Source organism: Oryzias melastigma, linkage group LG16 (genome assembly GCF_002922805.2).
Source record: "Oryzias melastigma strain HK-1 linkage group LG16, ASM292280v2, whole genome shotgun sequence".
NCBI lineage: Eukaryota > Metazoa > Chordata > Actinopteri > Beloniformes > Adrianichthyidae > Oryzias > Oryzias melastigma.
In genome coordinates, this window is record NC_050527.1 from 8,993,894 (window position 1) to 9,015,363 (window position 21,470).

The window sequence follows — 21,470 nt, forward strand, 5'->3', positions numbered from 1 at the left end:
AAGACAGAGAACCGGGGTTCCCCCTCCTCTACTCTCAGATCAGTCTGTGTGAGTGGGCCTGTCGCATGTTTCCACTTATCTTCTTCAGCACCTTTTACCTTTGACATTTAGGCCAACCCCCACACACTCTTTTCCCCCAGCGGATGCTCCATGCGAGGGGCCACAGCAAAAAGCACAGTCCCAGTTATAGGGGATTTCCCCTGGTGCTGTGCACATGTTGTGACTGTGTGTCAGTGTGTGTTCTGTCCACTCTCAGGGGACTCCCAGACTTGCAGACTGAGGGGGAGGAACAAAACTGACACTAAAAGTTTCAGTAGCATCACCCATTTAACTATTTTAAAAAAATGGCAGGCGAGAATGCGTTATTTTAAGCTCCATCACAACCATGAAAGTCAACACATGGAGACTGAATCTTTAGGATCGGAAGTAAAGTCTTTAGGAAATGAGGGACTGTAAGTCAGTGTAGTGTCCTCTGATGGAGCAGAATACTGCTGTGTACACAGGCCTAGGAGTGATCAGGTGTTATTTGCTTCAGTCTAATCCAGGAAGTTTGACAGCAGGAGTGGAAACCAGCAGGGAGCTCCAATCTCTTCTTCCTGATTCTCACTGTTTTTGTGGCAGGTGTCATAAGTACATCCTGATGTCTTTGGGGAAACAGATTTCACAGCAGACCCCTTGTCATTGATAGAAAAGCACAGGTGTTACTTAACACAAGTGGTAAGTTTCTTTCCTGTGCTCATTTGAGGAGTGACACAGCAGCAACTGAAAAAACACACACTGATCATTATATCGCTTGCCTGAAAAGGCATTTTTACAATCTTAATTTCTCTATTTTTTTTAAACTGCATAAGTACCCTGACTTCAGAATAATAAATATAACAAAGAAGAGTGTTTTGCAGAGAAAAGACACTCTGCACTATTTCAGACAGTAAAAAAGAAGCTTATCCGAGTTGAAATTTGAGAATAAAAACTGCACTCCTAAATATGGATTTAGATACAATATTTCCCAAACACAGTTTTGGAAAATGTAAAGAGGGTGATAAAAACAGAACCCTTTAATCAAATTCTCAGAATTAGAATTACACAATTTCTAATGTCTATGTGTTTTTTATTTTTATTTTTAGCATCTTTCATCAGTTTTGTTGCAGCCAGTTTTGGTCCTTTTTTTGAGCATACTTGTGTCTCTCAATATATATTAAAATGTATTAGTTTATCAAATTTCTCCGTATTATTTATACTCAATTTACCCCAACAATTCCTAAAATGTGGATGTGTGGCTCATCAGTAAAACTCTGTCACTGTATGAGGAATTGTAGAACAGCGTTTACTATGAAGTGTATAAAAGTACTTTTAAACACTTAATCCAGTTCATCTATAAACAGGATAAAGTGAGCACAAATTTAAGACTGAAATTTTGCACAAACGATTTACCTCACATTGTGAAAAAAAGTTTATCTCGCCCAAACAAATGTAAATACTGATAAAAAGAACATCTAATATTACTTCTTGCATTTTATCAATTTATTTAGATTTTTCCTGAATAATCCAAAAGCAAAATTTCACAAGAAAAGCAATTTGTAATTAAATTTTTAGAGAAAATAGGTAATTTCCTCTCTCTGGTAGGATTACAAATTAAGCCCGCACAGCCAAACAAATAACTAGTTTGAATGAGCATGTGCATAATTGTAATGTGTGTTCTGATAGGACCTCTAATTAAGACTCAGGGTATCTGCTACCTGTCAACATGGATCGATTGGCTGGGAGACTGACAGCTTACTGCGCGTGTTTGTGTGTAACTGTACAAATTTAAATGTGTTTTTTTTTCTCTTCCCCTCCATCTTATGTCATATTAATATCCATTTAAGTCTAGAATAGAAAAGTAAAAATCTATTTGTAAAAAGATGCAAAGAGTTGTGTGATGAATATGAGTTGCACACACAAATGTAAAGACAAAAAAATGATGGATTTTTTTTTTAATTTTTGTGAATTAGTAATAAAATTGTTTATTCTCCCATCCACTCATGGAAACTGGTTAATTCATGTCCACAGCTGCTATCAATGATCTGGCTGCTTGAGTGAGTGTGCATGTGGTAGTGCTCTCGATGTTGTGCAGGATGGCAAGTGAGTGATGGCAGTGACAATATAGACGGCATGTGCTGTGAAATGTCACCGCGGCGATCGATGCTGTTTAACGAGGCTGGAGGCTGATCTGGAGCCCATGCTAACATGAAGCTCTGCTTTCCTCCTATTTCCTCCTGCTCCTTACCCTCCTAATCCCCCCTCTACTCCACGCCAGAGCCTGAGGGTTCCTCAGGGGAGAGGCCAGGCCCTTTACCTGTCAAGAGGCTTTCGTCGCTGACGAGACACACCGGGACATATTCTGTACAACATTCCTCTACCTATAGAAAATCTGTTCATTTTTGGTGGGCGTTTTGTGTGTGTGTGTGTTTTAAGGAATCAAAACACAAGGGCTTCATGGGTCAGAATAATCAGAACTAGTTTATGATTTCAAAGTGCTGAACAGAAAATCCAGTGAACAAAAGAGAGAGAAAATAAACAGGAAACTCCAACAGAGGAGGGACATTGAAAAAACAGCATTTTTTTCTCATTTCTCTTTTTTTCAAAAAAAAACAAAAACAAAAAAACAAATACACAACTTGTACCACAATATTTGAAAAAGCTAAAAACACTTCAAAATATTAGTTTTGAATATATATATATATGTATATATTTATATTATATTTATATCTATAGAATTTGCGTTTTTCATTTTCAAACTGCTGCTGTGAGGGTGTGAGTGGGTGGTGGAGGCCGAGGGAGATCCCCCTAGTTCTGCAGTCTGAGACGCACAAACATGGGCCAGGCTGTTCAGAAACGCTGTAGCAACCCCATAACAGCTTCTGCACCATGCATATGTCCCCGACTGTTCGAAATGTACACAAAGACACTATGTCCTCCACTCTTTCACACAGCCTCCACAATAGAAATGTAAAGAAAAAAAAACACGCATGTGGAATGTTTCACCCCGTGAGCGAGCAGCTGTCTGTCGAGCACCCTCGTCTTCGTGACTCCCCATCATTGTCCTGGTGAGCACAGAGGGTGTGTGTCTACGCCTCGTGCCCTTCTTGAGTGTAAGTGCTTTAAAAGCATGTTCATTCCTCCACGGTCTCTCCTGACCGGCGGATTTCAAAAATCTAGAAACACGCGGCGGATGGAGCAAGTTCCAGTCTGGGTGACTCAGTCTTCAATTGTTAGTGCACAGTTTCGCTTCTGCTGTCTAGAGCCGGCTGGGGAAGGCCTCTCTTCAGTTCGGCTACTGGCAGCACAGGTCAAGTCTTTGTATTAAAATAATTTAGAGTTTGAAAGCGGAACTTTTCCCCCTTCGTCTCTCACTATTACGAGAAAATTGCACTTGTAATTCGGAGCCCACCTCTACAGAAACCTTCAGGATGATGGAATATCTGCTCTGACGTGCTTGATCTCTGTTATTTTCTCATCTGGCTAAAATAAAAAAAAAGAAACATTCTTCATTTCAGCAGGAGGTAATCTGGATCTCACTGTGAAATCACCTCCCCTTAAAAAAGAGGCAGACAGAATTAGCCAGAGACAAACAGCACTAATAAATGACTTTTTCTTTTCTTTTTTTGCAGAGTGAGCTGCCACCCAAACGAAGAGAGATGGTAAAAAGTATTTTTGCAGTTCTCCATCTGCACCTCAGCATTGTCTCTCAAGTGAGAAAAAACTGGATACAAAAAAAAGTGGTAAAGCATTTGAGTAATAGTCTTTTATACAGGTGAAGAGCATTTTGTTGGCTGTTCGTTTGAGTTAAAGAGCTTTCACACTGAGCTCTCTCGGCTGGCTCCTGCTGCTCCACATCAGAGAGTTTGTTTCTCATCTGGGCGGGTGGAGGGGTAAGGCCTGAACAGGAAGTGACACAAGTACTCGTCTGCGTTCAGCCTGGTCTGTCAGTAGGGCAGAGTGTCCAGAAACCTGTCGATCAAAGGTGGTGGCGGTACCAGGTCCTCCAGCTTTAGGTAAAAGATTCGTTGAAGGCCTTGGGTCCTCTGCGAACGGAGCTCCGCCCTTAAACCCAAAACGCGACTCAGTGGAGGCGTGACTTTTGGCGACGAGGAGGACGAGGACGGGCTGGAGCCCAGGTGGTCTCTGAGACAACAAATGACTTTATTCTGCAGCTCCTCGACCCGCTTCGGTTCTTTCAGACCGGGAACTTGTTCTGCGGACGGATGGGAGAACAGACAGAGAGGTTAGAGGAATAATTCATTAGATGGTAAAAATTAAGTCAGAGGAAAACAAAACACACACACACATACATCAGAGCTCATTCAGTTGAAAGAACATTAGCTACATCTTGTTTTATATTGAATTCCACCTCATTAGCCTGTATGGCTCATGTTCTTAACAGGCCTTAACCTGCCTCATTCACTACAGATCAATACACAGTGTAACCTAATAAGCCTCCTGCACTGTGTATGTGAACACAGCCACACACATGTTAAAACACACATTTTATGGAAATATACTCCTAACACACTTAGACTTAAAAAAAATAATAAAAACAAGTGCAAAAAAAAACAAAAAATAGTCCCTGCGTGTTAGCATTTTAAGACACTAATAGAAACAAAAGTGCTCAACAATTAGCTGATTATTTGGCCTTGTGAGCAGCTAAATTAAATTACAAACACACAGACACACTGCTGCCCATAGCAACTCCAGTGGCACTCGTACCAGACTTAATGTGACGCTAACTCATTCTGCGGAGAACATGGTGTCCATCCCCCCGCGTGCACACACATAGTGTATTCCAGTGTACATAGAAGCTGGTCGGAGCTGCAGGGAGGCTGCCACTACCACCAGTCTCACTTTGAGGTATCCATTATCTGAAGCGTATTTATTGTTTGTTTATGGGACTCTTTTGTTTTGCAGTGCGAGCCGCTGCAGAGGCGCTCCAGCCCTCCTTTCACTGCACCTTTCAGAGCTCTCGCACACTTTTGCCTCTCTCTTGCCTTTCTTCCTGCTCTCCCTATCCCTTCTTTCTCTGTGTGTGCGAGCTCCTGGGGGGGCGGGATCGATGAGTGCCTTTCTGCACAGGCCACTCTGAAGCGGTCGATTGCCTGGTGGCTCTGGTGCCTCAGCTGTGGATGTGCTCTGCGTGCTTTGCCGAGGTGGCAGAGCGCCACTGAGAACGCCGCAGACGCCATTCCAGAGCCGTGCACCACAGTGGACTGGTCGATCGGCCACAGAGTTAAGTGCTCCCCCAGAGAGCGAGGATGGGGTTGGAGGGCTCAGACAGAAAAAAGGAGGAGGAGGTGGCGGGGGCAGGGCGAGGTGCAGAATATATAAGGAGGGACAACTTTGGCATTAATGCACAGAGTCTGACCCGTCTGTGCAGAACCAAATGTTAAAAACTGTTCTCTGGGATGCATTGAAAATGCCTTTTCATCAACGACTAGACTGTTGTCTCTTCTGCTGCATCTCTGATGTGTGTCCATGGAGAAAGCTTCCATTTTCAACCATAAACACAGATTAAGCGCCAGGTGTGTGGCAGGTGCAGCAGGTGCTTCTGGGTATCGGGTTCTTGTTTCAGGCAGGGATGTGTGGGAAAAAGCGTGCACAAGTGTGTCTCTGGGCGCACGTGTGACGTTAGTGGATGTATCCACCTGATCTCTGTCACACTGAATCAGCCATAGTGAATGACTGATTCAGTGACAAATGGAAAAAGTTAAGACGCTGTTTATTTTCGTTTTATTTATGCAAAAAGTACGTTCTGGGAGAGCTACACAGGTGGACACTTTCACTTGTATTCCCTCCTGCATGAGATTTTGTATTTCCTGCTCTCACCTGTGAGCAGGACGAGGGCGGCCAGGCAGGCGAAGGCTGAGGCGTCCAGGTTTAGGCTCTGGAGATGGGTGGAGAAGTCACGGATGGAGTCCAACCACTCTCCGAACCCACGAAGGCACTGGAACCTATGCAGCACCAAGCCATTACAAAACACTAACTTATCCTCTGATAGCATGGACCTGCAAAAGAAAGAGCAAAGGAAAAAGGAAGACTTGTTAAACCCTCCAGTCTAATGAAACGCTGTGTTTTCCCCCATGTATTGTAAATATAGCTTAAGATACCGGGGCAAGGAAACAATTACAATAAAAACAATGAGGAAAACCTGGCAGTATGCAAACACACAAAATTGGGACACACATCAAACACGAGCATGTGGGTGATTAAAGTTGTGTTTTCCAAATTACAGCATTTTAAAACATTCTTGTGTTTCCTTGAGGCTGGGTGGGGTGAAGGGTTAGGGCAGAGGGCTGCCTCGTGAGTGTGTATGTGGGCACATTTGCAGATAGGTGAAGTCTCATGGCTTTAATATACCCAAGCTGTGGTGCGCTGTGGAAACACAGAGCTTTAATGAGGAAATGAAAAGGTTTTTCAGATGCATTTAAGTAACACTTACTCACGACACACAATATCCCACAATTTAGCTAAGAGAGACAGGAAAGGAGTTTGAGGGGTAAAAAAAGAGGCAACTGTGAGAGATGGGACGATGGACGGTAAATGAAAGAGGAGAGGAAAGATGGAGTGAGGAAAGAAATCAGGAAAGGGTAGCTTTTAACGACAGAAATGCAAACTTTCTTGGGATCAAAAATGAACTTGATGCATATAGATTTGAACACAAAAAATCTATAAAAATTTAGCTTTTTTCCTTTGAATCGTTCAAATGAAAAAAAAAAGCAAACCCCAAAATAACCAGCTCTACTTTTCCACTTAACAAGTCCCATTTAGCTTCAGACGCTCTCCAACCCCTGTCCGGCAGCATCACATGATCAAAACCGTGCTGACGCTCCGGCAGACGAGCAGCCAGGCAGATGCACATGCATTCAAACACACAAGCACAGCTGGATGTCTGCCACGCATTCCACTCACCCTTGACTACACTGTCGCCACGGTAATCAGCCAATAACCACAGAAACCGTTTGGTAACAGGGTGCTTACAGCAATGCCCGTCCAGGAAAGGGGGAAGTAAATTTACTCTACTCACACTGAGCACACATTCACTGGACACACGCATGCATGGGGGTCTGCAAGGCATCGTGGTTCAACACAGGGTCAAGGCGGGGCGGCGTCAGCGATATGATGGGACCGCATCGTCTCTTTGCTGTGGAGGTTTTTGTGCAGTCCACTGCTTCGCGTGAGTCAGAGTCCCATCCCGCCCTCCCGCTGAGGCTGTGATGCCACCAAGAATCCTCTACCCACCCCGCACCTGGCCCTACGCTGAGAGAATTCTGCATCGCCAGTGAGTCAGCGTGCTTGTGTGCTGGACTGTTGGTCTTCTGCCCTAGACAACAGCGCAGACAAAAGGACGAGCTAGTAGCACAATCCTCCCCCTGCCATAAATTTAACCAGCCACATGCCTTACAAAAGCAGACTGGTAACCCTGGGCAAATCGGAGGCAGGAACGGGCCAGAACCATCATAAAGGCACCACAGGTAACCAAAAGCAGGACACACTAAGCAAATAAAGTCTTTTTTATGTTATTAATCCATTCAGCTGAACTGATTAGGTATTTCCGTCTGTAACAGCCCGTTTAGTCCTTCAGCTGACTGGTGTTTGCATGGAATTGATCCTGTCAATTCACAGCTCACAATGTTTGCCCAGTTTTAGCCCGCAGAGCACACTGAGCTCTCTGTGCGTCAGATATCAGACGGAACTTTGTGGGTGTAGCTGCTGTCAGTGCAGCAGACTCCATTCATAATTCGGTTCATATGGCAATTACTCAGCTCCACTCCACCTACTCTGGAGATACGCCAACACAGAAGCACACAGCTTCACCAGCACATTCACACACTGTAATGTAACAGTAGAGGGTATTAAGTGACTGCTGGTCCTAACATTAGGAACGAGTAAATATTTAAGAGGGCCACATAAAAGAGTGGAAACTCTGATCTGGTGGGGAAGAGCGTCAAACTCTACCTGTGAGCTAATCGTAGGACAAACAGCTCCAGGAAGGCAGAGTCTATGAGGAGGTTCTGATCGTCACGTTGAAGGTCGGAAAAGCCGGGCAGGCGCTCCGCCCAGCACCGTGTGGTCTCCATTGAGATGGTGAGCAGCCTGTAGAACAACTGGATGTGCTCTGCGTCGGACGAGGCAGATGGAGGGTCAGCAGCACTGAACTATGTGGAAGCGAGGATGGGAATAGAAAGAAATTATAAGAATTGTCAACATGTTTTACTCAATAAAAGAGTTAAAGGGGTGTGACGTGGTACCTGGCTGTAGTCAAGGTCTCGTGGTGTACAGTGGGAGTACGCCCTGAGCAGAGCGGACAGCAGGCTGAGGGGTGGTGATGGGGGAGGCGCATCTGTCTGCAGGGGGCTCTTTGGTTTGGAGGGTAGACGTCCTCGTCGTCCCTTCAAGCTATCAGTACGAACAACTGTTAAACAGGAGAGAAATAAAAGCACAAATAGGGAACAGGGTTTAGATTTTTCTGACTTTGTGCAGTTTTCCATTGACTGGATCAATGCTGCATCTCCACAGGAGCTCTCCAACATTCCCACCATTCAACAGGAGCCAGCAGATGGCAGTGGAGCTGCTTTACTGCTAAAGGAATATTTGCTTGCACATTTAAGCTGTAGTGGGTGGGTAGGTAGGGGTATTACAAAAGGTGTGAGACAGGTGAAGCACCTCAGGGAAAGGATGGCAAAGTGAGCAACATGGAGATCTGTTACAACAGAACTGCAGAACATGAGAGTGAAAAAGCATCTAAAACAAATGGATGGGCTGCACGTGTGGGAATGCTCACCTTCCTTCACCATGCCCACACTCAGGCACTTCTGAAAGCGGCAGTACTGGCAGCGGTTGCGTCTCCTCTTGTCCACAGGACAGTTTTTACTGGCGAGGCACACATACTTGGCGTTTTTCTGCACGGTGCGCTGGAGAACCAAGACAGAAGCGATAATCAGCCTCCAAACACAATCAACACCTAATATGTGATTTGTTTAATTCAATTCCCCCCTCCCCAATCAAGGAGTGAAAGTAGAAGCTCGCAGGTCAGATTTTAATTACGCGCTGAGAGGGGACGGTGACATCAGTATAATTAGATGAAATTAATTTTCCAACAAGGCTCGCCTGCAGGAGGGACAATTTTATTAGCGGCAGAACTGTCAATAGGGGACGGAGAGCGTAAAGCGTGCCGCGCCGGGTCCCGTGAGACTGGAGGCGTGAGGGGGAGGGGGGCAAGAGCTGCGTGATCAGATTCTTTGTGAAGCTGCCGGGTCATCCCGTGGCACCTCGGGGGCCCTCGCGCATCATGCCTCCCTCAATGGGCCCCGCGGGGGCTGTTTTCTTCATGGCTCGCGCGATTATTACTGACGTTATTAAAATGAAATCAGGAACTGGCCACGTGGGGGTCGACGGGACTCAAAACAATGCTTAGTGGGATGATGAGGAATGCCTCTACAGGCGCGCTTGCGACTGCAAATGCAAATATGGCTCCTGGATGGAGAGATTATTGACTTCTCTTTCACATAAAGTTAATGGCACAATAAAAAATCTATCAATCACTTCCGGTAAATTCATGTCACTGACCGCAAGATTCACTTAAGAAAAGTTCAAATCTGGATTATTGTTGAACATGACTGATAATCACTTTCATCTTAACTTTTTTGTTTGCCACATATGTTCATGGATCACATTTACGCACAATCATAAAACACGAAGCTAATCTCATACAGTTTATAACTCGAGTAAAACAAGAACAAACTATGAAAGTACCACAGTTCCCCCTTTTCTATTGTAAAGACATCAAAAACATCATAAATCCAATTAGAAACCCCTCCTTGCACCACACATGCGCGCGCCCCCGGGAGACCAATAACGCACCAATTATTCCATATGCTCCGGAGCGAGCGCGACTCTGGCGCGTAATGGGCGCCGGTGCCGGGTGAGAGTGGTTGCCATGGCATCGCCGATTGTCTTAAATGTCCTCTTGTCATCACTTTGATGACCAGTAACCAGCGTGCGAGGATAAGTTAGTTATGGTCAATAATGCGGTTGATAGATAAATAAGTTGAGTAGTAAGCGCGCGCGCGCGGTTCCAGGTTTTTAAGATCAGATGGTCAGATGTGGAGGAAAATCTTCTAGTGTCTCCAGTCCAAAGATTCTTATTTGGTTTAAGGAGTCAGGAACCTGTGTTTGCCTTTGAAGTTGGGTCTGTGTGTTCAAGTGGTTAATAGGTAGAATTAACTACTTGGCTGTTTGAGGCTAAATTTCTTTCTATCCAATGAATCCAATTTATAAGACGGTGGCTTCCAAGAAAAGCCCGAGTTTTCATTGATCTATTAAGGTTGGGATAAATGAAGCTCTTGTGGGTGAGCGCTCCTGTCTCCTTCTGTCTCGGCGCCCTGTGTGTGCGCACGTGCGCGCGTGTGACTTTTGCTGCCTTTGCTCCTTTGCTGAACATGACTGATGCTTGAGGGGAGTTACTGCAGACACACAGACGCAAGTAAGAGGCGCCTGTGAAAGCCTGAACAGAACTTTTTTAAAGTTGGGATTTTGAGTTAGTTAAAAGTTCAGTTTGTTAAAAAAAATGTGATTTATAGTAAAAGCAGCAAATCAAGTAATTTCCACTTAGTTTAAAAGGACTTTTTAACTCTCCAACTGCAAATATCTATTCTGTTTTTCCACCTTAAAACGTCTGGCTTTGTTTTGACCAGAAAAAGCATGAAAATAAGGAGTAAAGTTAGGAGTACAGCTACTAAGTAGAGTCAAATAGCAATATATTTTAAAACATGAGTACTTTATTACTTAAATGTCAATCCCTTGGACCCCTGTTTTTTGCATTTTCAGACACTATTTTACAATTTTTCTGCCACAATGACAAACTAACATGCTTAAAATGGAAATTTCAAACTGAATGAAGTGACCATTAGCTTTTTTGTGGATAAAAACATTACAAATAGCTATTTTAGCTTGTTGAGTATTTGCATAAAAACTCAAAATAATTAAATGTATCTTTTTTTGTTTCCAACATAACATGCCTCATACCAACAGTTGAGGCTGTTGTTGCTAATTTTAAAAATTCAAATTCTGGTGGATCCACATTGTAAATGGAAACCAGTGAATGGCAAGTATTATTCAGCTCACAATAATAAAAACAGGAAGTAGTGCTCGGTTAAGAGCTAAAATCCTTTCGCAGGGAAATGTGGTTCAAATTACATTAATGAAATAACAATAACGCAGTAAGCTTCCGCTGTGGTTTAATGTGTAATATGTATTCGTTGATAATTAAACATAATCAGGAAGGTATTTTTGTGGGACAGTAAACCCATCAGGATAATGGATGTGAATGAGAATATATATGTAAAAAAAAGCAAGCTTGTGCTTCACGCTGCTTTTACAGCGAAAAACAGAAAAAAAGTCTTTTCTTCGGGTGTGGTTGTGTGCATATTGAGTATGTGGTTGCATGTGCAGTATGTGTAAAGGAAGCACAACAAGCTTTGGCAGGCTTTCTAGCTGGAGCTGCAGACAGCCTGCAGCCCTGCTGCCACCCGACACATCCTTCATTAATTACTAAATAAAAACAAATCGTGAAACTAATTGAAACAAAGGATAATTCATTTCCACCTACCAGAGGCATTATTCAATTACATCCCTGTCTGAGCGCTCTGTCTTGCACTTAATTTTCACTTTCCTGTCCTGAGCAACCAATAGAAAGTCTAACAAGTGGATTGGAATATGTTATAATTGAAACAAATGCTATAGTGGAGGTACCCTGTTTTAGGAAAAATAAAAGACACAAATATTCAAGTTTTTTGGAAGTCTGACTAAAATCCGGCCCTTGGTGATGTTCATCTTTGTGGTGAGTATAAGCACTTGTGTTATAATATGGGAGTGAGAGGCAGACTGAAGGGATGTTCAAATGAATCAGTTCACAATCCACATTTCAAACTGACTCATATCAGCGTCGCTATTATGTCAGCGAGTTGTAGTCAATTTTGAGGCCACCGATTCTCTTCAGACTATAGCTTAGAGGGCAAATGAACGTTTCAAGAAGGAGTTCTTTTCTACTACTCACCCACTCTACTTTTCTGTCTGACAACAAAGCAAACGGTCAAAACTTTGCCCACTGGGTTGAACAGATGCGACTGCTGTGGGTGTGTTGTGCTTTCACTAGTGCACTAAAGACTGCTCTGAAAATACACAGAGAGGTGGTGAGTGGGAGCAGTACGCAAATTGTAAAAATCTGTCTCATAGAAAATGCGTCAATTGGTTTGCAGTGAAAGCTGGGGTAATATTTTCGACCAAAGTGTCTCTAAAAAATGGATTTATCTGAAAAGGGGGATTGAATTCTTTCCTTTTTTAAATGTTACTTTTAGTTTAAGATAAGCATGAGTTTTTACCTTGAAGAAGCCCTTGCAGCCCTCACATGTTCGCACGCCGTAGTGCTGGCAGGCTGCGTTGTCTCCACACACCGCACAGGTGCCCTCTCCTTGGGGCCCACGAGGCGGCGGAGAGGGCAGGCTGTCCCCTAGTAAAGGGCCACAGGGTCCCAGGGCCAGCGAGCGGAAGGCGAGGCTGTTGCCCCCGGCCCCGCGGTGCAGCTGGTACATGGGTTGGTCCAGGGGTGGACCGTGAGGATGGGACACCGATGATGATGAGGATGAGGACGAGGAGGAGGTTCGAACCAGTCCCCCTCCCAGGCTGTCGTAGCCTCCGACATTGCCGCTGTGAGGCGGTGAGTGTTGGTAGAAGTGTGGGAAGCGGGGGGACTTGAGGGGGCCGGTTTCCAGGCCGGAGCCTAGGGAGTGAGGGTGTGATTGAGGGACCATGGATGTCTCCTCCCAGAGGAACGATGTGCTGGGCTGTGGAGGCAGAGATGGGGTGGTGGGGGTGGAAGGAGGGGACTGCTTAAAGTACATGGAAGAGGAGGACAGGACTTCCAGCGGTGGAGCAGTGGGGTAGCTCTCCTCTTCCTTTTTGATGATGGGCCTGTGAGGGGGCATCTGGTAAAGGCAGGAGGATTTGGGCTCATAGCTCCCCTCCACAAAGACGTTGAAGCTGGGCAGTGACGTGGTGGCGGCAGCTGAGATCTCGCTTCCACTCAAGTCCAACTTGGTGTAGTCAGGGGTCATAAGGTCAGAACCGTAGCTGTCACCCTGGTAACTGAAGGACTGGCCAGAGTACGCTGAGCCTGGGGGGGCGGGCCCGTACTGAGCCTGCACACAGGGCATGTCTGCTAGGGAGACAGAGCACGGAGAGGTTAGATCTGCGTGGCACGAGGAGCCACAGGCGTCATGACTTTTCAGATTGTTAGTACAGGAGTAGCTTACAGGAACATTCATTAGCAGACAATTCAATTTGGTTATATTCATATTAAAAAATAAGGCAGGGCTTCTGGGGGGGACAGATGTTGCTACTGTAGATCTACAGGCAAAAGGCAGACTATATTAGATGCACATGCACATACTGGAAGTAAAAAAAAGGGGGGCCAGCAATCAACAATGACTAATTCTGCTCAGCTCTATTGGAACAGGCAGTTTTTCAGCTCTCAAAGTGTAAGAGATGCATATTTTTTGTCCAAACAAGAAGAGATTGGAACAAATCCTCCCATTCACTCATGTTTTGCTTGAGCATTTCTTGCACTTGCTTTGGGTAAGAATAGCAGCACTATGGGGAGTGCACGCACTAACACACACACAAGCAGGACCTCAAACATCGCTGATTCACTCACAGTTAGTTTGGTGAGAGAAGCTGCAGCTGATCAGAGCAAAGATGAAATCCACTGCAAGTGTGTGTGTGTGCACGGGCATGTGTGTGGGTGAGTGTGCTCTGGTTAGTCAGATGGCAAAGCAGATGTGAAATAATAATGAAAACCCATGGTGGTGTTGGATGCTACTGTATGAAAGCAAGCAAAAAAAAAAAATAAAGAAATTTGTCTGATATGAAGGCAGATATTTTCCAGATTTTATCCCCTGATTTCATTTTAAATCAGTCATTGAGCTGCGCGCGCACAGCAGCTTTTATGGTCTGGTCTTATCAAGCCTCTTATGTAATACTCAACACCTGCGTTAGTGCGCTCCAGAGTGCACGCGTGTGTGCGCAGGCGGCCGGGAGCGCCGGGGCGGCCGCGGGCTTTTGTGGTGTTTGCTCGGCGCTGCTGCGCAGAGAAGAGTCAACACGCGGCTGCGTCCATTGACGCTCTGCGTGCGCGCAAACCGCCACAACCTCCACGCGTAATGTTTGTCTAGTCAAATGCTGGACCTGTCGTTCCTGCTTTTGGCGACATCACACATACCTCCACCCGAGCAGAACTCCCTCTCCACTCACCCCGTGCAGGAAAGCTCATGGAAAGAGTCGTTCTGCTTTAAGTTGCGCTAAATAAATAAATAAATAAATAAAAGCCCATAAACTTGAAAAAAATCAACTTTGTTTCCTCAAAAGAAAACTGTGATTTTAAGAAATTGTTTTAATTTACAAATGTTCTTCACGTGCGGGTTAAATGTCGAATTTATGAGGCCGCAAAAAAGAAGTCAAGAATGTTTCAGAAATACATTTTAACTTCAATTTGTTATAATAATTTTATTAATATATAAAAAAAGATTACACTGAATTCTATTTATTTTAAAATCGTGCTAAAAATATATACTTTAAGTGATGAATCCAGAAAAAAGTCCTGCGTAAAACCGCTTTTCTTGCGTTCTTTCATGTTTGTCTTCTCTCATTGACACACAATGGGTGGCTCCAGGTCAACAAGAGCACACATGCACGCGTCTGCTACGACTCAATGACAATACTAGGCAGCAAGTTTTTTTTGTAATTGAGGATATGAGTCAAGCAATCGGCCTACGTCTGCTTGACGTCATCGCGTTTTTTTCCCCTCTTCTTCTTCTAGGAGTGACCATCTCTTCAACCCACGTGGAAAAAAACACACATGCAACCTTCAGGGCGTCAAAGGGCCCTTTTAAAAACAGCAAAACTAAAAACTGACGACTGTATTGAGGAAGAGGTAAAAATGGGCAAGAGGGCAGCGTGGCTGAATGCGGTGCTGTGTCAGTAGGTCAAACCCTAGATCAGTGGGCATTAGTGTTTCCCCACACACTGCACCTGCCACACACTAACAGCTCACAGCCTCCAGCTGGTGAAGCAGCGCTGACGTTGTTTGAGAATGTGAACATCTTTTGAGGTTTGTCTGTGTGAGATTATTGGAGCTTAAAAAATGATTTTGTTTGTTGTGCTCATTGTTGTAAGATTTAGTCCCCCTCAAGAACCTGTTACAAGTGTCACCATCTGATGCTCCTGCCGGCCTTCACTCAGTAACACCACAGAAACGCACACAACGTTTGCCACCAATCACCAAAGCAGGCAAAAAAAAACCCCTCTTGACTCCAACACCACCATCGGATTGCCTTTTTCCCTCTTTCATGCATGTGTGTGTGTGCCAGGTAGAGGACAGATAACCCAAGCAGAGTCAGACAAAGGTGAGCAGCATGAGGCGAAGGGAAACAGTCTCTAACCTCGAGGTGTGCATTTCAACTGGACAAACTGCAGCTGTTCCAATAACTGAGCGCGCTTGTTCATTGTCAGAATGCCATAGATCTAACGGATGAAAACATGAAGGTGCAGGTTTGAATATGTGTCACACAACTGGCCTCTCACACAATGTAAAAAAACAAACATTAAATGCACACACACAATTGCACAATGAAAGATTTTATGATGATATATTTTGGGATGTTTCAACACAACAGTGACATTTTTTAAAAACATGTTTCATTCTTTATGAGTAAAACAAAGACAAACATCATAATTTATCTGGTTTTTGTATTTGTATCTTTTCTTATTCAATTAAAGAGGTCCTTCCCTCCAAACAATCAAAAGGAAATATAAATGAAGATATTACTTTGCTCCAAATGTTTCCATATTTTGAGTGAGGGAATAAAAAGAGCTAATTGTCTTTGTGAAGTGCTGGTTTGCAGTTCAACATTTAAGACTTTTCAGGTCTGTTTTAAGCAAAAAGAAGCGAAGAAAGTAAAACAAAAGAAGGAATAAAGAAAGGAAGAATGCAAGCAAGAAAGAAAAAGAAATGAAAATGAAAACCAACTCGGTGGTTTGCTTTACCTGGTGAAAGAGCCTCGCGCTGAATGGTGCTGGGTGTCCGGGGTTTAGGGGTGGCGTGGCTGCGGCCGGGACTATGATCCTGGAGCGCAAAGGGCTCGGCGGGATTCGCAGAGGAAGGATCCGATCGCTCCGAGCTCGGCTTGGCGCGCTCTTCCGAACCTGAGCATCCAAGAGAGAGGTCTCGATTAAAGGTTGAGTGGCACCCCTCCCCACTGCCACACAGAATAGTGGATGGTAGTTTCAGAAATTACATCCTCAAATGCGTAATGCGGGTCAAACTGCATTCTCAAAATAAAAAAAAGTTAAACAATAGTTGAAAAGTAAAAATGAAAAGGAGCCACATTTACCTTAAATGACCTTATTTTTTTTCAAGGAAAAAGAGAGGGAAATTTTGACCCAAAATTGAAGTTTTTCTGCGTAAAAGATGCAGAGGATGATTCAGGATGCTGTGCGCCTCACGTGAGATTATTACGCACTTGAAAACCTAAAAAAAAGGTTTCAAACATTGAAGTCAAACACAATATTTGATATTAAGGATCAGGATGAATCCGACCCACAAAGAAATATTAAGAACCACAACTGAGGACTGCAGGCTCATTTCAAAACTTACACTTACGTGGGCGAAAGGTTTCATTGCAACTGAAAAGTGTGTCCGGTTTTTGTTGTCATTTTAATGTACTCCTCTGTAGAGACCTTTTAAAAATATGTAAAAATATTTTTTAAAAGCACACCTTTAAAAGTTAAAACTTTTCTAAATGCGGGTTGAGTCCGTGCGTCTGGAGCTTTGATTGTCTTTGTTCTGATTGCCTGTGCATTGCCCTGCGTAAGACTCATCCAGATGAAAAAAAATGATTGAAGTATTGGAGTTGGATCAGAAGCCTCGCCAACTGACTCCCGTGCGCCGTGCGCCTGCAGCTCTCCCTCAGCTACAGAGGAGCGCGCGGCGGATGGTGGATTTCAAGGCCCAGAGCGCCCCCTTTCTGTCAAACTCTCCCACAATGCCAGAACTCCCCCCTGTATTTCAGACACATGCAGACACTCGGTGGCGCGGCAAATTTGGGAGATAGCTTTGACCTCCAAAACCAGCTTTTTTGGGGAGAAATTTCCGACATCAACGGCAAGTTTTACGCGTCCGTCGTACCTTTGCGTCAACAAATCAAACTCTTCCACTTCCCCTTTTCAGCGAACTCTCTCAAGTTACAGGCGCTTCTAAGAGGAAACACTGGAGCGCAGAGAGCTCCCTTGGTGGTTCCCTGTTCAGGATAAGGCTTTTGTACAAGTTCAATGCCCGAAGGAGTTTTTCAAACACGCAGGCACAAACTAAAACCACAGACTTCAGGTAAAAACAATGATGCTGTTTTACAATTATTTGATTAGAGTTGATGTGGAACAATTAAGTCATTATTCAATTCTGTCTGGAGCCATTTAAGAGAGCAGGGGAAAAAAGATGCTTAAAAAGAAGTTAGTTACAGGGAATTATCAACATTCTTTCATTGAAGAGAGAACAATTGGATTTTTCGTGCGCAAAGGTCACTTCTGAAAACGGGTTGATACTCAACTTTTGTAAACGTTCAGAGAGTGTTTTCTCAGTTTGCTTTCCTCTCAGAGTAAGGCGGTCTGAAGGGGCTTTGGCCCTGCGCGCACCGGTAACCAAGAGAACGACGTGAGCGCGGGAAAGCATGCGCCCCGGAGCGCCGGTAGGCCCCGGTAGCCCCTCACACCAATAACCCCGGACAGCGCAAGGCTCTTAGCAAACAGAGACAGAGAAAGGAGAGGGAGCAGGGGAATAAATGAGTACTGTAAATCAGCTTTGAGAGGGACGCTGTCACAAGTGTCCATATTCGTGCGTAAAAGGGGGAAAACATCTTCATGTGGAGATTGCGAGACTTCTGTCATGGAACATTCAAAACCACGGCTTGTTTGAGTTTGGGCATCAGAAGTTTGACGTGGTTTTTGTTGGGAATGTTTTCCTAGAGATTAGAGGGAGGGGAAGCCGCGTCCTCACGCGGAGTCAGAAGACAGTTTAACTGTACGCTGCTTGACAACCTGATTATTCCTCCATTATTTACCTGATATTTACTCCATTTAAATAAAAATGACAATCTTTTTTTTTGTCAAGATTAGACTCTTATGACCTCATATATGTTGCTGCTTAAACAGATCCAAAGGCGCACTTCAGCTTGGAGAAAAAAAAAATCTGACATCCCAACACTTATAAGTAATAAATATCTTGTAAAAACTTATCAAATGAAATGAGACATTTATGCTGCTCTTCTGTCTCCTTTCACCAGTCAGATCATTTGTGCGCCTGGCTCCACACTTTATTGTGTGAGGCATCTCATTTCCATGACAACCAGAAAGGATATGATACCTTCCCGGCGCAAATTAAATTCCAATTCGGCTTCATCTGGGAGCAGGACACACAAAGGCAGATCCGCTGCCACACGCCAACTTCACATCAACAGGTTGAAAACGCGCACATCCTACATTCAACACTAAAACGCGGTTTGTTCCTAGCGACGCGCAACGGAGAGGTGTCTTGAGTCCGTCCGTGCGTCTGACTGCTCCAAACACCCCTCGATTCATTCATTCATTCGCACTTTGACTTACTGGTTTGCTGTAGCGGTTCCGTCTTTACATGTGGTAAGAACCTTGCGTGAAGTATCCCCTTCCCATCCAGAAAATACGCGCGGAGTGGAATTAACAAGAAGAAGAAGGTCTCAAAACGCTCTTGTTGCGACTAAAAAGGCATCGGAAAAACATTTAAAAAAAAGTTGTGAGATCTTCTTTTTACTTTTCCTATAGCGTAAAAAGAAAATAATAAAAAAAAGATAAAAAGAAAAATCAAATCAAACTCCGTGGATGAGGAGTGCGTCCGTCCCCGAGAGCTGACAGCGTCAGCGCTGATGAGTGCTTTGTAAAGTGTGTGGAGTTGTAACGCGGGTTTGTTTATGTGCGCCGTCTGAAGGGAGAAAGTCAAATAGTGCATTTATGTGGGTCTGCCTCCACATAGATGCTTGGTATGCGCTACGTCAATCTGACGCCATGGGAGAGGTGACGTCACTCAAACTAGAGCTCCCTCTCTCGTACAGTACGAGACACATAAGCCCTGAGCGCCTGTGCCAGAGAGGAGTGGAGAGCGGATCAGCCTGGGGCAGAGACAGACCGGGTTGGTTTGATGGTTGTAGGACAGCAGAAGAGGGATCCTCTAATCAAGTTGGTCCACAAATTATTAATTTCAAACAAGTTCTTATCACTTTTGTCATGATTTGCGAAAGGTTTACAGACATATATTGACTTTCAACAAACAATTTTGAAACAAAGTTCCATGACCAGCGGCAGAAAGGGTGAGATCATGGTTATAAACAACAGGAACCTGAGCACATGCAGCCGACTGAGATGAAAACAAGACAAGAGGACTAAAAGATACACAACCACAAACCACTGTGGTGAAAGTCTTGTTCTTTTCATGTTTCCTGTGTGCCCATTTTTATTTTGTGACTCAGTTAAATGTAAATAATCTGAAACCAAAAGGTTAATTTTGTAAAGTTTGTGTTTGAGTTATTCTGTCAGAAGTGAAAAAATAGACATTTTTAAGAGTTTTTAAAGATAAAAAAAAAACAATCGTATATAGTTCTTTCTGTTATGCTTTACAATGTATTTTAAAACTCACCATTTTCCAGAGGTTAATTCATGCTCCTAGGTCACCATTGTTCACACTATACATTTTTTTGTGTGTTGTTAGATAATTTATCTTTTTGTTAACTATTATATTATATTATATTATATTATATTATATTATATTATATTATATTATATTATATTATATTATATTATATTATATTATATTATATTGCAACATAATATAGTTTTATTAAGTTCGCCTTTTGTATTGATTCTATTTTTGACCTCACATATTTGTTCATGTGTTTTTACCATTTGTTAACAGGACAAATAAAATTGACTCCCAACTTTTAAAGCTAAAACTTTTTCCTTCACTTTTTTCCCACCTCATAAAAACTCACATTGATACACATTTGTAGATTATTTTGAAACATATGCTGAGTTTCATCTCCTTTGGTTGTTTGTCCCTATAGAAAATTGGTTTTGCAACTATAAACAACTTTAATGTACAAGTCCACTTTCATGCCGGACAAGCAGGGAATCAAAAGCTAAAAAGTAACAAAGCAGATAGCTTTTTTTTTGGTTTGCAGATGTGAAAATGTATTTTTATTACAAATAACACCACAACAAACATCAAAAAGAGCATTTTTTCTGCTTGTTTGCAATACGATGTTAAAATAGCAGTTTTTACATGCGACAGAAGATGTTTTGCATGTGTCTGTTTATAGCTTTACATAAATTTGGTTGATATATATTTTAGAAGTATATTTAATCAAATACTTTCCTTGTGTGCGACTTGGAGATGCAGACACGCTTTGAACAAGTTGTCTGTTGTTGGGTGAAGGACAAAACAACCCATGCAAGCTCATTCTTATGGTAAATGTGGAAACTCTATTCACTGTTACATGAATTCTTGTTCAATGTAGACCAAAGTGAATCCATAAAGGAGGGCCAAGAACTAACTTCAAAAGTTTTCTAGCTGGAGGCTACCAACACAAACACTTTCATTTTTTAAAATGTTGGGTAATGTCATAATCAGTCTTGTAAAGCTTTCTAGTAAAAATCCTGTGGTTGTTCCCTCTGATTCCCAGAACTCAAAAGCCAGCATGTAAAGATCTTCCAGGCTGATTTAGAAGACCGTCATCAGTGCAACCCGCTCCTTAGCGAGCATATCCCTATAAATGCATTCCTTTGAATAACAGCATTTTAGTAGTGTTTTTATTCATGGAACTAAAAGTAAAGAGTTTTTTTTTTTCTTATGACCACATGTATTTGTCAGAAAAAATAAAAGACGTCATTGTTTTACATTCTCCTAAGAAATCCATAATTTTTAAAGACAAAACATGATCATAATGTACAATCTTTTCACGATAAACACACGTTTAAAGGAAAAATATGCCAGAGTCATAAACAAGGGGGTTATCTATATGTGTTTACACACAACATTATTTTAGGTTTTACAGCTGATACATGTACAGTTTGTAATTAAAGGGCATTTAAATTTTTGATATAACACAACATTATAAAATAATTGATCTGTGTAAACATTTATGAAGAAATAGTATTGAAAAACAGAAATAAACAATAGTGTTTATATCAGTGTTTATTTACAAAGATATTAGGATCGGCTTCCCTTTTCCCCAACACAAACAACAAACATATAAATAAATAAATAAATAAACAACCAAATAAATAAATAATTTAGCAAATTGTTA

The 21,470-nt window shown here is 43.0% G+C and overlaps 1 protein-coding gene across 4 annotated transcripts; it reads right to left on the reverse strand.

Annotated features, from left to right (window-relative positions):
• Positions 1-2,480: 2,480 nt before the first annotated feature.
• Positions 2,481-19,633, reverse strand: nr4a3 (nuclear receptor subfamily 4, group A, member 3). 4 transcript variants are annotated; one of them, XM_024267251.2, is made up of 9 exons: positions 18,742-19,633; positions 16,132-16,290; positions 15,528-15,609; positions 12,414-13,246; positions 8,816-8,945; positions 8,283-8,446; positions 7,990-8,189; positions 5,860-6,038; positions 2,481-4,234 (listed from the first exon to the last, which is right to left on the reverse strand). In XM_024267251.2, exons 3-9 carry the CDS (start codon positions 15,589-15,591, stop codon positions 3,966-3,968), a joined length of 1,839 nt encoding a protein of 612 aa, XP_024123019.1. In that variant the 5' UTR covers positions 15,592-15,609; positions 16,132-16,290; positions 18,742-19,633; the 3' UTR covers positions 2,481-3,965. The 4 variants fall into 4 exon arrangements, with proteins under 4 accessions (XP_024123019.1, XP_036071711.1, XP_024123020.1 ...); XM_036215818.1 differs by lacking the exon at positions 18,742-19,633 and adding an exon at positions 16,479-16,613; XM_024267252.2 differs by lacking the exon at positions 15,528-15,609.
• Positions 19,634-21,470: the final 1,837 nt, after the last annotated feature.